Here is an 18,999-nt window from a genome sequence, read left to right as displayed (position 1 = left end):
TCCGTATCATTCATAAACCAGCATCTCAGTATAAGATATCATTTCATACGAAAAGTGATCTTCGATGATTTCTTGAAACATGAACATATAAACTACTAGTCAGATGGTAGCCGATTACCTCACCAAGACTCTATGAAAGGATATAAGGAGCTGTGCAAGGAAATGTAGACTTACGTAGATTTAATAATTTTTTTTGTTCATCTAATATTTTTTGTTGACTAATTTTTTTTGCTGTTGATGGCTATTAGTAGCATTTAAATTGAGAAGATATTAAGGTATTTAATTTTTCCTCGCTCATCATATCATTTTGATATTATGTCATCGATCACATGATGTTCTCTACTATTTTTTTACTTGATACAGAGTTACATTATTGTGTATTGTATACTTTTTCCTGCTGTAATTATTACAATAATAAAGCTGACATAATTTATTTAAATATACTAACTCAAGTCGTAAGTCATTTTGATAACTCTTCCAAATACTATTGGGAATATATTAACACATATTATCAATATTTAATTAAAAAATTTTAAAAATTATAACAAGACTTGACATAATTTTTTGATACAAGATAAATTATTTTAGTTTAATAAAAAATATCGCTGTATTAAATATTTACACTATTGAACAACACATATAGTATATTAATACTTAAATGTGCAATAATATTATATTCTGCATCTACAACTTTTAGAATTAAAAGAACTTTAGAATTAAATTACTTGTTTTTTATTTTCTCGATATGCTGATAAATATTTATATTGCAATAATTTTATCATCTAGTAAATGTTGATATCAATCATACCGCAATCAGGCTTTGCACCGCGTGTTCTGGTACCAGCAAACTCAACCCCGTGCGGGTCGACGCACCAACACAGACCAAGGCCACGATGGCATTGAGTACTACGATAATATCCTCGTGAATCGCAGACAGGTGCAGAATCCGGTGATGATCGTCTGCGCACAGCAGCACATGGACGTTCAGCTTTGGAGAAACATCCACACCATTCAGGCCCGCTTACGAAAATATCGCTGAAAATATGTCAATACGCCTTAATACATATATCTTAATTTATTTTAAATGTTTAGAAATATTTTAATATTTTATTTGGTAAAATAACGATATCATAATATTTAAATTATTGTCGTTTTAAATATAAAGGTATAGTAATAAGATTGACAATAGCAGTTATAATGAAGACAATATAACATATGTTAGAAATCGTTTTCTTTCGATTCAAGTATCATGATTCTTAAGACGGCGCATGCGCTGCAACGCGTGGCGCTAGAGTCTCTAGAAAAAAAGTTCTCGGCTAGTAATGGCGTATGTATGTGACGATGACTACTATTATAAAAAATAAATGCTTTAAAATACATTGGGCTGTTACATTCGTTTCATTTACCATCCGATACATTACAATATATGTGTAAAGAAGAGCGATGTGCACAATTTTTATATATAAAATAATATACAAAATATTATCAATTTTATTGTGTGTATACAATAGTACAATATATTTATATTAGAACAAAATAAATATAATAAATATAAAATAATTATTATTAGTTAAAAAAATATTAAAAAATTGGATGATTATAGACTAAAAAGAACAGAATTTATTGATCAATAGTCAATACGTACATATGTTTAAATGTAGTGCAATGCATTGAGTTAATCAAATTATATTATATCATATATATTATATCAAATTGTATTTGATGTAATATATGTAGAATAAACTAATAAGAATTAGCACTTTTAATATTGTCAAAACTATAAAAATTGGAGAAAATTTCTTTAACAAAGATTGCACAGTAGGAAAAAAGATCATCATGATAATAATTATTTTTTGAAGGTAAAGCTACTTTGGAAATGAAGGTTTCTTCTAGTTTTTTCAAACAAATAATTATATTTGCTTTTGTAATTGAAATTTTTGAACTATAAGTGATATTTAAAAGTGACATTTTTTAAATTTAGCAATTGATAATTAAATAGATAATCTCATAATGAATATTAGACACATATATAAATATGATAATATATATAATGAATATTAAACATATACATACATACCCAGATAGCAAAGCGTTCCTTCGCATAAAAGGAAATTATTGCTAGACATAAGTTTTAGCCATACACACATCGCGTGTAGCAATCAGCTGATCGCAGCGTCCGACGTTATTTTAAAGAACACTTATTCCTGACGTAATTATAAGACATTTTCTTCTTTACCAAAATTTTATTTAAAGCATAATTTTGTGTTTATAAGATAAAATAGTTAGCGATTTTGACTCATGCGGCGGTAATCACTCGTCGGACGGTCAGCTGCGCCCGCGCTCGCGGTGCGCCGCGCCGCTCCTGGCTGCCTTCTATACTCGACGCGTGATTTGCTAACTATTTTCGCTTATAACTCAAAAACTACGCTTTAAATCAAATTTTGGTAAAGGAAAAATTGTCTTAGAATTGTGTCAGGAGTACGTCATTTTACGGACGGAAGGTTGTTCTGGGACACCCTGTATATATTAATTTGATTCCTTCATTGAGCGAGAGGGAGTTACGAAAGAGCGAAAAAGTGCGTAAGATTAAGTATTGAAAAATGTAATTAGGTAAAGATATATGTATGAAGAGGAGAGTATGAAGGAGCTTATAAGGGGTTGGTGTTCCCCAGAAAACACGTGTAAGAGTTTTTTGTGAAATAAGATTGTAAATCTATGGGAATGCAATAAATTATTATCTAATCTAATCTAATCTAATATATACAACATATATATATATATATATAGAGAGAGAGAGAGAGTAATATAACATTAAGTAATAATATTATGTTTAATAATTTAAAATAATTCTAAAATATCAATATCTAAATTAAACGTTTATTTATTTATTTTATTTATAACTATTATTATTACTGTTATAATAATTATTATATTATTATTATTATTACATATACATATATATATATATATATATATATATGTATATATTTATATTTATATTTTATGTACATATATATGTTGTAACGTGACGTTTTTCTTTCGTCCGTCACAAGGGCCGAAAGGCCCGATCGGGAAGGGTTTTGCGGGGCCTGCGTCCTCCAATTATAGAGAGAGCGCCCTGCGAAATTAGATTTTTATCGCGCGCGTTTTTTGCGAGTTTGGCGGCAGCTCTTCTGGTTCGACAGCTACAGGGATCCAGGTAGCCTGATCGCAACAGCGAGCGGAGGCAGGAAGGATGCGGAGAGATCACGCCCGGTAAGACTTGTACATTTTATTCGATAATTAATAAATCGGCGGAAACATCGGCTGCTGTTAAAAGGTTCACATCCGCAGGATCGGACCGGGGGCGAAGGACCGGAAAGAAACGGTTAAGGGGATGGCCACTCTCGATGTATTGAGCATCGGAGCCCCGACCATGGAGCTACAAAGTCTGACTCAATTATGGGGTGTGGGGAAGCTAAGGACACCGAACCGAGCCGACCGGAAGCTGCCAACAAGCCGCTCCGCAACGTTGCCTTGCGGGAATCGACGGATCGGAGATCAATGAGAAGAATCGAACCGGCCGCGATAAGAGACAGCCGTGATTGGCTCTAAGGGCCACGATAGCGCCACAGGTGGCCTAATTACGCACGACGTCGTCGGCGTGTCTCCCGCAAGCCTCACGCTCGTCACTGTTCGGCGAGCGATCGAGGACGACAGGCCTATCGACCCGACTATTAAGGATCCCGAGCGAGACCGGACGACGGAAGAGGAAGAAGATTGTAAGGCCGTCAAACCGGTAACTTTTTACGATTCGGATGAATGTGTCCTGTCGCAATTGTCGTATATTTAGCTATCACGAGTAACGAGGAGATAATATTCCGCCGTCGCGTAATTGTTGCCGTATCGTCGTTGGAATTCGCGAGGGGCCTCATTTCGTTTGAGTCGTAAAAAGGGTATAACGTCTCTCTCTATATAAGCCGCCGAAAGTCATAATTATATTGTCGTGTTAATTGTTGTTTAGTTGTCGAAATTTGAGGTAATAATTGTCGAATTGTATCCGTCGGGAAGCGAGCTCGTGTACTGCCTGCCGTATGTGACTTTAATATCCCGTGCCGCCTATCGACTCGCGATCCGGGAACAATGTATGTAACCGTAATCCATTCGAATGTGTAATTTTATGTAAAAATAACGTCGAATTCTTGTGTCCTGCGTATTTAGGGAGTTTTACACGTCGTATATTGCGTAGAATAAGTACCGCGGTGATCGATATTGAAGGTCGATGCATGCTGACCGCGTACGTTTACGCGCATTCCTGAGAGTTCTATTGTAGATCGATAGCGCGATTAACGGACGATTTGCGACTAAAACTTGCGGTATTTCATTTAAAAGTTTAACTGTATGAGCGCCGTGACCTTAATAAGCCGCGAGCGATTTGCGGCAGTATCAAAATTACCTAAAATCAAGCGTAATCCGATACCTCTCGGTCGCGACGTCGTCACGCGTCCTTTACGCGCCCAGAGCGTGCGATTTTTACGCCTAGTTGTCGCATTCGAATTAACTCTCTCTAATACCTGCCGTTCAACTTTGAATTTCCTGTATATGCAACCTCCGTTTACTCATTTATTATCAAATATATCTAATCTTTATATTTAATAACTGTGTTCTTTTTTTTTCATCGAAAACTTTCACACTCACGATTATCGATTCTCGATCCCGTACGGCTCTTTACGCACCCCCCCTCCCTCTACCGTTAATGTACTGACTAGTTGTTTTAGCTACCGTCGCGGTTGTAACTATCTTGGAACGTTTTGCGGAATATAAGAAAGTCTTATTGATTTAGAATGGCGCGGATCTTCGCGCCTGGCGCCCAATATTACCGTCATTGTGGAGACAAAATTTCGATTACGGAAACGTCCGCGCCGAAGGTGTGCCGTAGGCCAGTCCACCGGCCGAGAATTAGATAAAGGAGCGTTCCCAGTAATTAACAAAATTATATATACGGTCACAATGCATATGTATGCGTATATACATATAACGTACAAAATAAATAGCGCTTGTTTTGTTCTAGTATAGTAAAAAATAATATGAAAAATATTTATTAAAAAAACATTTATTATAAAATTTATTTATTAAAAAATATATTATAATATATAAAAAGAAAAAAAAATTATTATTAGAAACATTCAATTTGCTGTCCAATCTCTATCTAGGCTTTAATATTTATATATATATAAATATAGTATAATAATCAACAATATTATATATAAAAATAATTAAGATATATAAAAGATAGAACGATACTGTTAGCGCTACTAGCATTCTCACCTCTTCAAATATGGCGCTCATGCTTAATGACGTCGCGAACGCCTATTGGCTGTTTTCCCGTGTTATGACTAGTGGCAGCCGGCAGCAAAGTAACAGCACACTGAGTAACAATGACTGTGGCAAGTGTGTTAATTATAAAAAGTCCTTGTTCTTTCTGCATTCTCGTATGAAGAGGACTAATTTACAATTTCGAAGAAATTTCTAGTGCGATACAGTGTGTAAGTATATATTATAATTTGCATTAAAAAATTGGCAACATTTCTCTCTTTATTACGACAGTATTTTCGCGGCTGCTTGATAGGTTATGTTCCAAAACATTTTCTGCGAGGAAAATTTTACTCGATATAATTTACGTGTACTATATATTTCGATTACGTGTACTATAGATTTCGAATAAAATTTTCCACAGAAAAAACGTTTTGGAACCTAAATATTGTACTCGTTTTGCTTTATATTATATTTTTCATGCATTTTGCAGAAGTGGCTCGCGCCGGCAGCAACAACTGTGCCGAGGATTTTTTCTGGTTTGACTTTCATGAAAATTCTGAATATAAATTATATCCTGGATATTAATAATACATCTATAATTTCGCGTTGACACGAAATTGTATATCTATTATACAGGGTGTCCCAGAACAACCTTCTGTCCGTAAAATGACATATTCCTGACACAATTTTAAGACAATTTTTCCTTTACCAAAATTTGATTTGAAGCTTAGTTTTTGAGTTATAAGCAAAAATAGTTAGCAAATCACACGTCGAGTACAGAAGGCAGATAGGAACGGCGCGGCACACCGCGAGCGCGGGCGCAGCTGACCGTTCGACGAGTGATTACCGCCGCATGAGTCGCTAACTATTTTATCTTGTAACATAAAATTATGCTTTAAATAAAATTTTGGTAAAGAAGAAAATGTCTTATAATTACGTCAGGAATAAGTGTTCCTTAAAATAACGTTGGACGCTGCGATCAGCTGATTGCTACACGCGATGTGTCTCTCAGCTGAGCCGGAAAATCAATATATCGATCAGTCTGAAGTCGTTGACGACAATGTCGATGACAATCGAAGGAGCGTCGCCGTCGCGGAGGCGGTTATTTCTCTCTCTCTCTCTTTCTTTCACTCACTCTGTTCCTTCCTTTTACGCACCACTCAGCATACATACATCGCGTGTAGCAATCAGCTGATCGCAGCGTCCGACGGCCGGCGATTCGGAACAACTTTTGGTCATTAAAGTAATGTTATTTTAAGAAACACGTATTCCTGACGTAATTATAAGACATTTTCTTCTTTACCAAAATTTTATTTAAAGCATAATTTTATGCTATAAGATAAAATAGTTAGTGACTCATGCGGCGGTAATCACCCGTCGGACGGTCAGCTGCGCCCGCGCTCGCGGTGTGCCGCGCCGCTCCTGCCTGCCTTCTATACTCGACGCGTGATTTGCTAACTATTTTTGCTTATAACACAAAAACTACGCTTCAAATCAAATTTTGGTACAGAAAAAATTATCTTAGAATTGTGTCAGAAATACGTCATTTTACGGACGGAAAGTTGTTCTGGGACACCCTGTATATATAAATTATATATCTATAATTACTTAATTTAATTATATATAAGCTACAGTGACAGTAGACGATTTTGTTGTATTTTTCAAAATTATCGGCTCTCTTGAAAGTAACTTTCGAAAAACAAAAGTAAAAATTTATTTTATTATTATTAATCAAAGGGTAAAAAATATTTCTCTTATATATAGATTTTTTTTTATACAAATGTATTAAAATATATAATTTTTTTTATATAAATATATTAATATATATTATAAAAAAATGTACGTGTAGATATATGTATGCGTTAAGTACTTGCAAAAGTGCCTGTAAAGTGCCTATAAAATATCATACATAAATACATTTGTATGAAACTATTTCAAGATTTAGTATTACAATGAGATAAAACAGATATTTAGAAGTTAAGTTAACACAAATATTTAAATACTTTTTGTTTTATTTAAAAACTTTAAAATATTAATTGTTTTATTTAAATAGTTTAAAATACTGTTTGTTTTTTTAATAGTTTTATATATTGATTGTAAGAAATTTTCTATAACAAAAAGGTACATAGAATAAAAAAATTTTATTTTTGTTCTTTGAAAAAAATTGATAGTATTAAATTTATTAATGCCTTCAAATTAACCGTATTCTTGCAACGTTCAGCGATGACTGTTTTTATCGTTAACTGATACTCATTGATCTCTGATTGATGTATACTTTTAGGTCTATTAGGTGTGCAACTTAATTCTTGGCTCCAAAATTTAATCAATGACAGCACCTATTCAAATTAAACTTTTTTCTCGCCCTGTGGTGGTTTAAAAGTACCAAGCCTAAGCTTCAAAATGCACTACAATAAATGGGAGTTCTGCTGACATAACCTCAGAAAGCAGGAGTGAAAACGATGTCGTTCGACAAGCAGCATCTGAGGCACTGCCTTCTGTTTACCTTTCAATTGGAAAAAAATGCCGCAGAAGCTAAGAAAATGATTTGTTCGGCTTTGGGCGAAAATGCTGTTTCGTACAGTACGTGCAAAAAATGGTTCCAAAGATTTAAAAGTGGAAATTTGGATCTTGAAGATGAAGAACGCCCGGGTCAACCAAAAAAAGTTAAAGATGAAGAACTTGAAGAACTTTTACATGAAAATCCTTGTCGTATGCAGTCAGAGCTTGCAGAGGCACTTGGAGTAACACAAGCCATTTCCAAACGCCTACATAAGCTGGGCAGGATCCAGAAGAAGGGTCGTTGGGTTCCGCATGTGCTCAGTCTCGAAAACAAGGCTAGACGCCGCGATACTGCCATGTCCTTGCTATCCAGGTTTAAAAAGAAAGACTTTTTGCACAAATAATTTGTGATGAAAAGTGGATACTGTATGACAATCCGAAGAGACGAAAATCTTGGGTTTATCCTGGTGAGCTAACGACCAGCACTGCAAAACCAAACATTCATGCAAAAAAAGTTTTGTTGTGTGTTTGGTGGGATCAGAAAGGCGTTATTTATTATGAGTTGTTCCAACCTGGTCAAACTATCACTGCTGATCGTTATCAAGAGCAACTGATTCGAGTGAGTGACGCACTTCGGGAGAAAAGACCTTTTACCGGCAGTGGGAGAAAGAAAGTGATATTGCAGCAGGACAACGCGCGGCCACACACCGCAAAAGCAACACTGAAAACAATCTCGGACTTGGGCTGGGAAATTCTCCCTCACGCGGCGTATTCTCCAGATCTTGCCCCTTCGGATTATTATCTCTTCAGATCCCTGCAGCATCACGTGGTTGATTCCCACTTTACATTTGTTGAGGAAATAGAAAGAAGCATCGTGGAGTTCATCGACTCAAAACAACCATCTTTTTTCCGAAGTGGAATTCGGCAGTTGCCTGAAAGATGGCAAAAATGTGTAAAAAGTGAAGGAGATTACTTCGAAGATTAAATAACTATTCGTTTTTTTATAAATAACTAAACATTATTTATAAATAAATAAACATCAAAATTTTGTAAAAAAGGCCGAGAATTAAGTTGCACACCTAATAAATGTATATCAATCGGAGATCGATAAGTATATAGTTAACGATAACGACATTCGTCGCTCAGACATTAAAAAATTCCCTGATCCCTTTTCTTAACAGCAATTATTTTCATTAAAATGCCGTTACATTATTAGCAATAATTTATCAGGTTAAGATTTTAAGAAACTGTTTGCGTTATGTTGCCTTATTGTTTCTAACAACTTAATATACGATCGGTTCATAAAAAGACAACTGTTTCCATCAAGTTGTTCACAAGTGTTGGTGGCAATAAAAGTCGACAATCCAATAGGCAAAATCGGAAGCCGCTTTCCTCAATATGGAAAGCAACTTTAAGCAAAGCAGTTCAAGCAAATTAATAGCAACCTGTGGCCAACTTGCTATCTGGGTATATATAAATATACATACAAGATAAAGAAAAAGTATGAGAGCGACGAAATATTCAAAAACAAGACATTTGAGAAAAAAAATATATATACAAAAATTGAGTAATTATTCAGAATAAGGGACCACCTTCCGATGTCAATAACCTTGACATATATTATCAAGCTCATGGCCCTGAGTAAGGTTCTGAAGGTTTTAGCCGGCGCTCGTTGTTTATTAAAAAGTTATTAACAAAAAATGTATAATACATAATATATAATTTTCGGACCGTGTGTCCATGCTTTCGTATTATATTGTTATATCGTCGTATCGCTGAGAATAGTGAGTTGTCTTTGTTTATCTTTTTTACTGAAATTTTACTTCTATGTTTGTGCACATACACAACACACACGCGCGCGCACTCGCACGAGTTTCTTACTTTCTTTATATATATTTTAAATATTTTCATAATACACACAAACACACACACACACACACACACACGGGGAGGTGCAAGGGAGGCCTTCGGCCCCCTTCCCGCACCCACCCCGTCCACCTCGCTTCGCATGTACGTTGCAAGATAAAACAAAGTTCACATGGATTTGCAACTTTCCACGCGAAGCGAGGTGGATGGGGTGGGTGCGGGAGGGGGATCAAAGGCCCCCCTTGTACCCCCCGTGTGTGTGTGTGTGTGTGTATATTATAAAAATATTGAAAATATATATCATTAATAAAAATTAATATTAAGTGGTTCATTCAACAAAAAATCGGATGTTAAATAAATAAATTTGCAGTAATACGTTGAACTTTGACAACATATGTTCGAAAATAATACTGTCTTCAACTTAATTTTTATATGGATACCCTGCTTTAAATCGTCATAACTTTTTATTTTAAGTCGAAAGAAAACCCTATGCAAATGTAGAGCGAAATCGCAAGTGACAACCTTAATCTAGAAATTTACCAATTTTGCTTTGTAACACAGGTTGGGATGGGTTAGTTTTACGGCGGGGTGGGGGTGTCATCGCGCCCAGCCGTATATGCGCTTTATCGGCTTGTGTTCGAGAAGGACGGAGATCAGGCCAGCCGCAAACAGTTACGTGATTTTCGTGGTTTCGATTTTAATGACGAATCAGAAGAATTTCAAGCAAAACTACAGTATTCTGTTGCTTTTTCAATTGGCGACTTGACGTCACTGTGTAATATCCTTGGTCTCGATTACGCCGGTACTAAAGAGGAACTGAGACAAAGAATTATACGGGCACTAATGGACATTAAAACATTAGCACCACGCGAGGATGATAATGATGATAAAGATGAAGCCGAAGAAGAGCCGACAGGACAACAACATAAAAAGGGCAAACAAACGAGTGACGTAGATGATCGACAAACAATTGATGACACAGATGCTTTCTCGGTAGGGGCTAATAACACAGATTCAGATAGCGATGATCAAGCTACAAGAACACGGAGAAAGCGAAATAGTACAAGGATTACATTCAATTTTAAAGACGTAGAAGACACCATTCGTCCGTTTGATGGAAGTGACCATTATCCGATTGAGAGATGAATTGCAGATTTCGAAGACGTAGCAACTCTGTTTAAGTAGAATAATATGCAGAAACTAGTATTCGGACATAAGTCTCTCAAAGGTGTCGCCAAGATCTTTGTACGTGGATTAAGCGTCACGCAGTCATGGGAGAAGCTGAAAGTTGCACTGAAGGAGGAATTTAGTCTCAAAGTAAACAGCGCTGATGTTCATCGGAAGCTGGCTAAGAGAAAATTAAAAAAAGGATAAAAGTCTTCAAGAATACTATCTGGCCATGAGGGAATTAGCTGCTCAAGGAGGTGTAGATGTCGAGTCAGTCATCCAATATGTTATTGATGGTATTCCTGACGATAACAAGGTGTACACTGTATGGAGCTCAAAATTATAACGAATTTAGATCTCGCCTGCGTACTTATGAAAAGATGAAGGAGCGAAGTTTTATCAGCAACAAAAACATCCCAAAGAAGGAAACAGCAAGTAAGTCAATCCAGAACAACACTAAATCATCCAAAAATGACGAGAAGAAGACGTCGATTGTGAAGAGTCGCTGTTACAATTGTGTGGTGGGAGCGGACATAAATCGAACACGTGTAAATTTAAGGATTAAGCCAAAAAATGCTTCATATATAATAATTTTGGTCACGAGTCTAAGAATTGTCCAGGAAAAAATGATCCTAATAATGCATAGGTAATGGCCAACGTTCTAGTAAGGTCAGTAAATGCGAGTCGAATATTTAAAGAAATTCTAATTGAGGATAAGAATGTTTACGCTTTATTGGACACCGGTAGCCATCTTTCTTTAATACGTAAGGACATTTTTACATCAATTAATGTATCAAAGCTGTGTGAATCAGAAGTACTTTTCACAGGTATTGTCCACGGTCAAGTTAAAACTAGCGGACATTTTCAAACGACAATAACGGTCGACGGTTTTAATTTTCCTTTAACATTTCATGTAGTTCCTACACAAGCTTTGGAAGTCGTCGTAATTTTAGGTGCTGATTTTATTAACCAAGCTGAAATAACAATTAATCAGAATAGTATTACCATTAATAAACCTAGTGCTTTAGTTTTTCTCTCACAAATTAAATTACAGCCCGAAGAAGACGAAATAATTCACACAGGTTTGATGATTGATAAAAAATCTAAAAGTATTGTAGAGAATATGATGTTAACTTATAAACCTAACAAAACTAAGACAACAGATATTAAGTTAAATATAGCATTGAAGGATGTAACGCCAATTTTTCAGACACCACGAAGATTGCCTCCAAAAGAAAATGATATCGTTGAAAGACAAGTGAATGATTGGATAAACGATGGAATTATTGAACCATGTTCGTCTGAATATGCGAGTCCTATGGTGGTTGTTAAGAAGAAAGATGGATCCCCTCGACTCTGCGTTGATTATAGAAAATTAAACAAAGTAATGGTCAAGGACAAATATCCGCTTCCATTAACTGAAGCTCAAATTGACCGATTAGCAGAGGCCCGTGTATTCAGTACGATCGACTTAAAAAATGGATTTTTCCATGTTGAAGTAGAAACATAAAGCCGTAAGTATACCGCTTTTGTCACCCACCAGGGCCAATATATATTTTTAGAAGTGCCCTTCGGTTTGTGCAATTCACCACCTGTTTTTCAAAGATTCATTAATCATGTTTTTCGACCTTTAGTCAATGATGGAATCCTATTAATTTACTTAGACGATTTAATTATAGTTGCGCCAGATATAGAAGAAGGTATTAGACGTCTAGAGAAAGTCCTTCGAGTTGCAAGCGAATACGGGTTAGACATTAATAAAAGTAAATGTCAACTGTTACGATTAAGAATTGAATATTTTGGATATGTAAAAGAAAATGGAGAAATCTATCCGTCTCCAATGAAAGTACAAGCTGTCTTAGATTTCCCAGAACCGCGCTCTTTGAAAGATGTTCAGAGTTTTCTTGGATTTTCAGGATACTTTCGGAAGTTCATCAAGTCCTATCCTCTTAAAGCGAAACCTGAGTGATATGTTAAGGAAAGAACATTCATTCCAATTCAGCGCTAAAGAAAAAGAATCTTTTAAACAGTTAAAATTAAATTTAAGTCATGATCCAGTTTTAAAAATTTTTAATCAGAAATTTGAAATAGAATTGCATACGGATGCGTGTAAAGACGACTTTGGAGCAATTTTATTGCAAAAGAATGCAAACGAAAATAAATTTCATCCTGTATATTACTTGAGTCATAAGATTACTGAAAAAGAATCCAATTATACAAGCTATGAGCTTGAAGTTCTAGCCGTAGTAAGAGCTTTGGAAAAGTTCCGCCATTATCTTTTAGGAATAAATTTTAAAATTGTAACAGATTGCGCTGCGTTTAAACAAACAATGAATAAGGTCAAGCTATCTGCTAAAATTGCGAGATGGGCCTTACTGATTGAAGAATTTAATGCAACTGTGGAACATAGATCTGGTATTAGAATGAAACACGTTGACACGCTTAGTCGTTATCCAGTTATGACAATTAGTAATGAAGACAATATTATAATTAGAGTTAAGAATGCACAAAGAAATGATTTGTCAGAACTACAAGCCATCATGGAGATTCTGAAGAAAAAACCTTATAATGATTAATTTTTAAGCAATGATCTATTATTCAAATATAAAAATGGTTGTGAATTATTTGTTATACCACAAGATATGCAAAATGAAATTATCCAGATGGCTCTTAGCAAAGGTCATTTTTCAGTAAAGTGCACAGAAGAGGTAATTAAACAAGAATTTTACATTCCAATGTTGACAAAAAAGATTGAAAATGTAATCACCAATTGCGTACCATGTATCTTAGGTAATAAGAAAACTGGTAAACAAGAAAGTTTTCTCAATCCATTAATTAAGAGTGATTCTCCAATACACGTTTGTCATTTAGATCATATAGGACCATTAGACTTAACTAGTAAAAGTTACAATCACATCTTGGCCGTAGTTGATAGTTTTACTAAATTCATTTGGTTGTATCCTACGAAGTCCACAACATCTAAAGAGGTGATTGCAAAATTATAATTACAAAGCCAAGTTTTTGGAAATCCTTCTTGTATTATCACCGATAAAGGCACTGCATTCTTTTCCTCAGAATTTCGAGGTTATTGTGTAAATGAAGGAATTAAACATTCGATGATTACCACCGGTCTACCACGATCAAATGGCCAAATAGAGAGGATTAATAGAACGATTATTCCAATATTAACAAAACTTGCGATGAACGATCCAACGAAGTGGTATAAACATGTACCTAAAGTTCAACAAACACTGAATAATACTTTTCAGAGAAGTATTGGTATGACCCCGTTTGAATTACTGATTGGAAGCAAAATGAAGCAAAAAGACGATATAACAATTAAGGACTTGAAGAAGAATTCCGATTACATTTTGAACGGGATCGCAACCAACTTCGAGTTCAAGCTAAGAACCAAATTTTAAAAGTTCAAAATAAAAATCGCAAAACTTATAATTTAAGAAAACGTGAGGCAACTAAATACAAAGTTAATGATCTAGTTGCGATTAAAAGAGGACCTGGCAAAAAGTTTTGTGCCAAATATCTTGGTTTTTATAAGATTGAAAAGGTTAAACCTAATAACTCTTATAATGTTAAACGTGAAATTCCCGGTAAAGGTCCAAAGAAAACAAGCACTTGCGCCGAATATATGAAACCTTGGTCTACACTATTGTAATCATTTGGGTCAGACGAAGCGTCAGGACGGCCGAGTTGTAGGGAATAAGCAAATCCTAGTTTCTTCTTTTGGTTATTTTTTCTTTGAAAATGCGCCTTATAAGTTTTTTTTAGTTTATTGAGAAACGCGCTAGAGAGTTTTTTGAGTTAGTCAGTTGAGTCAGTTCGGTTCGTCTTTATCATTAACACACAACGATACTATGTAAATTATTATCGAGACAATAAATGTATTATAAAACGGATTATCCTACAGTATTATAAACGATAATCCTACATATATATATATGGTTGTTACGTCCCTGGTTCGGCATCCGCTGAATGTCTTCGTTGGAGGATTGTTTATTGACAACCGCTTGGTTTTTGTTTCCGGTGATATATTTAAAAAAAAAAGATTGATTTGGGTTGAGCCGTTGACGTGCGCGGATGTGCCGAATCTTTTGGCTTTGCATGCATACGTTTTTGTATTTAATTTGTGCATTGTATTGGATCGTGGTATTAAAGATTATTTCTTATTTACGCGAGCCGATTTATTCTCGGTGCGAGTGAGAGTAAGTGTGTGTAAGAAGTGTCTTCGCGTGACTACGCAAAGATTGAAGAAGGACGTAACAATATATATATTGTATATATATATATATATATATATATATATATATATATGTATATATATATATATATATATATATATATACACTCCTCAAAAGAATTAAGGGGACAACAGTTTTTTCACAAAAAATTGTCAACATTTGAAGTACTGTAACTTTGCGAGGAACTGTTCTACAGAAACGAAGAAAAAAGTAGATTAAAGTTTGAAATGTCTACTTTAAGATGCTTTTTGGCTTATGACGATATCTTTATTAATTTTGAAGTTATGTGACTTTGAAGCGGAATCAAACAAATATGGAAATAAAAATTTCAACTTTAACGCATCGCGCCAAGTGGGATAATTTTTTCTGGCTTATCAAACCAAGTGCAAGTGAAAGGTTGTTCTTTTAAGTTTTAATTTTATTTTTTACTTTTTGTTGTACAATTTTTCTTTGCCGAGTTATTGTACTTTGAACACAAAAGCGTTTCTCAAACTTTAACAGGCCATATTAGGCGAACGAATCATCATACAGAAATGAAAAAAAGCATTTTGAAGCTTAAAGTATCAGCTTTCAAGTCGTGAAATTAAATTTTAGATTTGATTTCAATTTGTATGCCGTTTTGCTCTTTGAATTCAGGTCTGAAATTTCAGTACGTCGACAATACACATAAAGATGGCTGCATATACTCTAAAAATCATTCTTTCGTTTGCCCCAGCTTAAGAATAAAAGTTGAAAATGTACTCTTTTAAGTCCACTTTGGTTTTTTTAAGATTCGACCATTTTTGACAGAGATATTCAGCTTTAAAGTTTAGAAGACAATTTTAAACAGAATATGCATATGGTAAACGTATTCTTAATCGCACCTACAGCTTATAATGTAATGTATATAACTTTCTGCACTTTTTGCCAGATGCTTCTGTGGATTCGCGAGTACAAATATCAGTACATGTGTGAGTCGTGTGCATCATATGGCTGTAGGTAATTGTACAATGTAAGTGTAAATGAGTGTATACATGCATGGCACTTACTTTTGAATCCCCATTCTCGGCGCTACCTGGGATCAACGACGTGGACGTGATGGGGATCAGATCTCAGGTGCGGCAAAATAACAAGTAATAAAAGTGCTCCTATCAATAGCGCTCTTTTCACGATATTATGAATATTATATTATCACTTGTTATTTTTCCGTACCTGAGAGCGCGAAATTTCAGCTCTATCATTCGTGAAATATAATTGCTTCCAGTTTGAAAACTATTGTAGCCTCGACATTGTATTAAATTTTTTGTCTTAAAATGTTCTAAAGAACTTGCCATTAAAATATTTACCGGCATTTTCGGGACACCCTGTATAATAGTTTTTTTTTTTATTAAAAATTCAAAATATTTTCTACTTTAACCACAAACAGTTAAATACAATTTATTTTCTGCTTTAACCAAACCATTTTACATATTATGGGTGTATTTCTGAAAAGATGAAACAATATTTTCATAATATACGCACGCACGCACGCACACACACGCGCACACGGGGGGGATGCAAGGGGTGCCTTCAGACCCCCCGTCCCGCACCCACGCTGTTCACCTCGCTTTCCATGTATGTACATTGCATTGGAAAGTTGCAAACTCATGTGAACTTTGCTTTGTTTGCAATGTACATGTGAAGCGAGGTAGATGGGATGGGTGCGGGTGGGAGAGGCCGAAGGCCCCCCTTACACCCCCCCGTGTGTGTGTGTGTGTGTGATGGCAGAAGAAATCAAAACAGAAAGCAAAGGACAACACATATTGCTCTGTGCTTCAGATGCGTATACATGCAAACACATATATACCTATACATATTTGAAATATATGAAATATTGAAACCTCTGTGATATCGTGCAATGATAATTAACAAATGCGTTTACTGTAAAGTTATTATTATACATTGTAAAATGTTACTTTACTTTCAAGAAGAACGAAAAATTACATCACATTTTTCAAACGTTTTTTGTCGATAACTTTTTAATAAACAACGAGTGACGGCTAAAACCTTTTGGATGTTATACAGGATCATGACCTTGATAACATATGTCGAGGTCAACGCAATCGGAGCTGGCTCTGTTATTCTAAATATTTACCATATAATATTTAGTTGAAAAAACAGAAGTGACCTTTACATCTCTATATATAAATAATTGTTATCATCATATATTCAGAGTTTCTTTCTACCGTGCAACCTACAAAGTAACTATAAATATCTATCAGTAACGAGATTGATTTTTTCTTAATTTTCTTGTGAGGTCTAGCTATTAATGAATAGCTGTTTTAAAGTTTAAGCTCTCTATCAACTATAAAAATTTCATTATCGTCAGACATACATTATAAAATATCGATCAAAACAAGTCAGTAAAAATTTGATGTTACACAAAAACACAATGAAGTAAAGAATGAATATCAAGTTCTATATACAATTTGGGGTAAATGTGATGTGAACATATAAAATGTTGAAGCAAGATGATACATGCCTATTATGTTACATAAGTTTCTAAGTGTTTTGGATTTAAGGATGATTGCGAAAATGACAATAAGGATTTCATAGAAAAAGTATGTAAATTATTGAAAATGATGTAAATACCACTATGAGAATGTTAACGAAAGAATTTGACATTTCTAAAAGCACTATTCGCAACATTTTACACGATGATTTGAACAAACGGGAGATTTATTCTTGATACGCACTAATAGACAACCAAGAAATCGTTTGCTTGAAACACTTATAGCGGTTGACTTTGCCATATTCACCTGATTTAACATCCTGTGACTATTATCTGTGTTCAAAATCGAAGATTCTAATGAAAAAAAACTCACTACGATATATTCTGGCGATTCAAGCAGCTGCTGTACATTGAAATAATTTTAAAAAAAGAGCCTCGAGAAGTTAATTTATTCACTGTTTGACCGTGTTGAAACACTCTATCACTGTGTCTAACAAATATATTTTGAATAAAATAAATTAATTTTATTAATACGATTATTGTTTAACTAGTTCACTGGTAGACCCGAAATCAACATTTTGTGTTAAAACTGATTGGTGAGAACCAATAATTTCGTGTTTTACATGAAAGGTTATCTATAAGGCCTTTTTTATATCATTAATAACAAATCCATGATCAAAATTCAAAATAACAGACCAACAAGAATATGTAACTGGTCGTTGCAAATTTATATATATTTTTTTAAGACAACTATGTGTTTTCTTTACACCAATTGATCCGTCTCATTATTCTGTGCATAAGTATTAAGATAAGATTATCAAAAACTAAATGTTTTATAAGATATTTTGTATTTTATGTAAAAATATTGTAACTTTTGAGCTTCATAACTTGCAAGGTATTTAATGAAAAAATACTTTATTATAGTGTTTTGAAAAGGTAAGCTACAAGAATGTGCAATGAAAAATTGGGGGTCCACTTAAGAAATTAAAGGTACCCTTAATGTGACCTTCAAACAATTATTCAAGGTCAAATTAGTGGCATCGTTTTATACCCCCCTCGAAATCAACTTTTATTTGAACCATTTTTTATAACTCTTATAGTTTTCGAGATATTTGGCTGTTTCAAGTTAAATGGCTCATCCTGTATAGAAAGAGCAAAAAATAAAAAAATTGAGAGAATTTAGGAAGTTAAAACCAAAGTCAAGAATACTACATTACGATGACATTAGTGACGATAAAATGTATACATTCCATGCATTATTGATTCTATTGGGAATAATAAAAAAAATAATAAAAAACTAACCATTTCTATGAATTGGTCTCGTGAAAGTATCATTGAAACTCCAATTTTTTCCAAGAGTCTTGTGAGGTTCAAAAATATTCTATCGATATTGCATTTAATAAATGACGAAATCGACTCAGATAAAAAATGCAAAACTTCGTCCTA

General features: G+C 34.5%; 1 protein-coding gene across 2 annotated transcripts in view; it reads right to left on the bottom strand.

The window, feature by feature from the left end:
- Positions 1 to 18,999, bottom strand: part of Cow (Proteoglycan Cow) — a 283,890-nt gene that overhangs the window by 10,024 nt on the left and 254,867 nt on the right. For both annotated transcript variants that reach the window (XM_072906664.1, XM_072906663.1), the window contains exon 9: positions 809 to 1,035. In XM_072906664.1, coding sequence (XP_072762765.1) covers positions 809 to 1,035 — 227 coding nt within the window. The remainder of the gene's footprint in view (positions 1 to 808; positions 1,036 to 18,999) is intronic.

Source organism: Anoplolepis gracilipes, chromosome 14 (assembly GCF_047496725.1).
Source record: "Anoplolepis gracilipes chromosome 14, ASM4749672v1, whole genome shotgun sequence".
NCBI classification, from domain to species: Eukaryota; Metazoa; Arthropoda; class Insecta; order Hymenoptera; family Formicidae; genus Anoplolepis; species Anoplolepis gracilipes.
The sequence above is the reverse complement of the archived record's forward strand: the minus strand, read 5'-3'. Positions and strand labels throughout refer to the sequence as shown.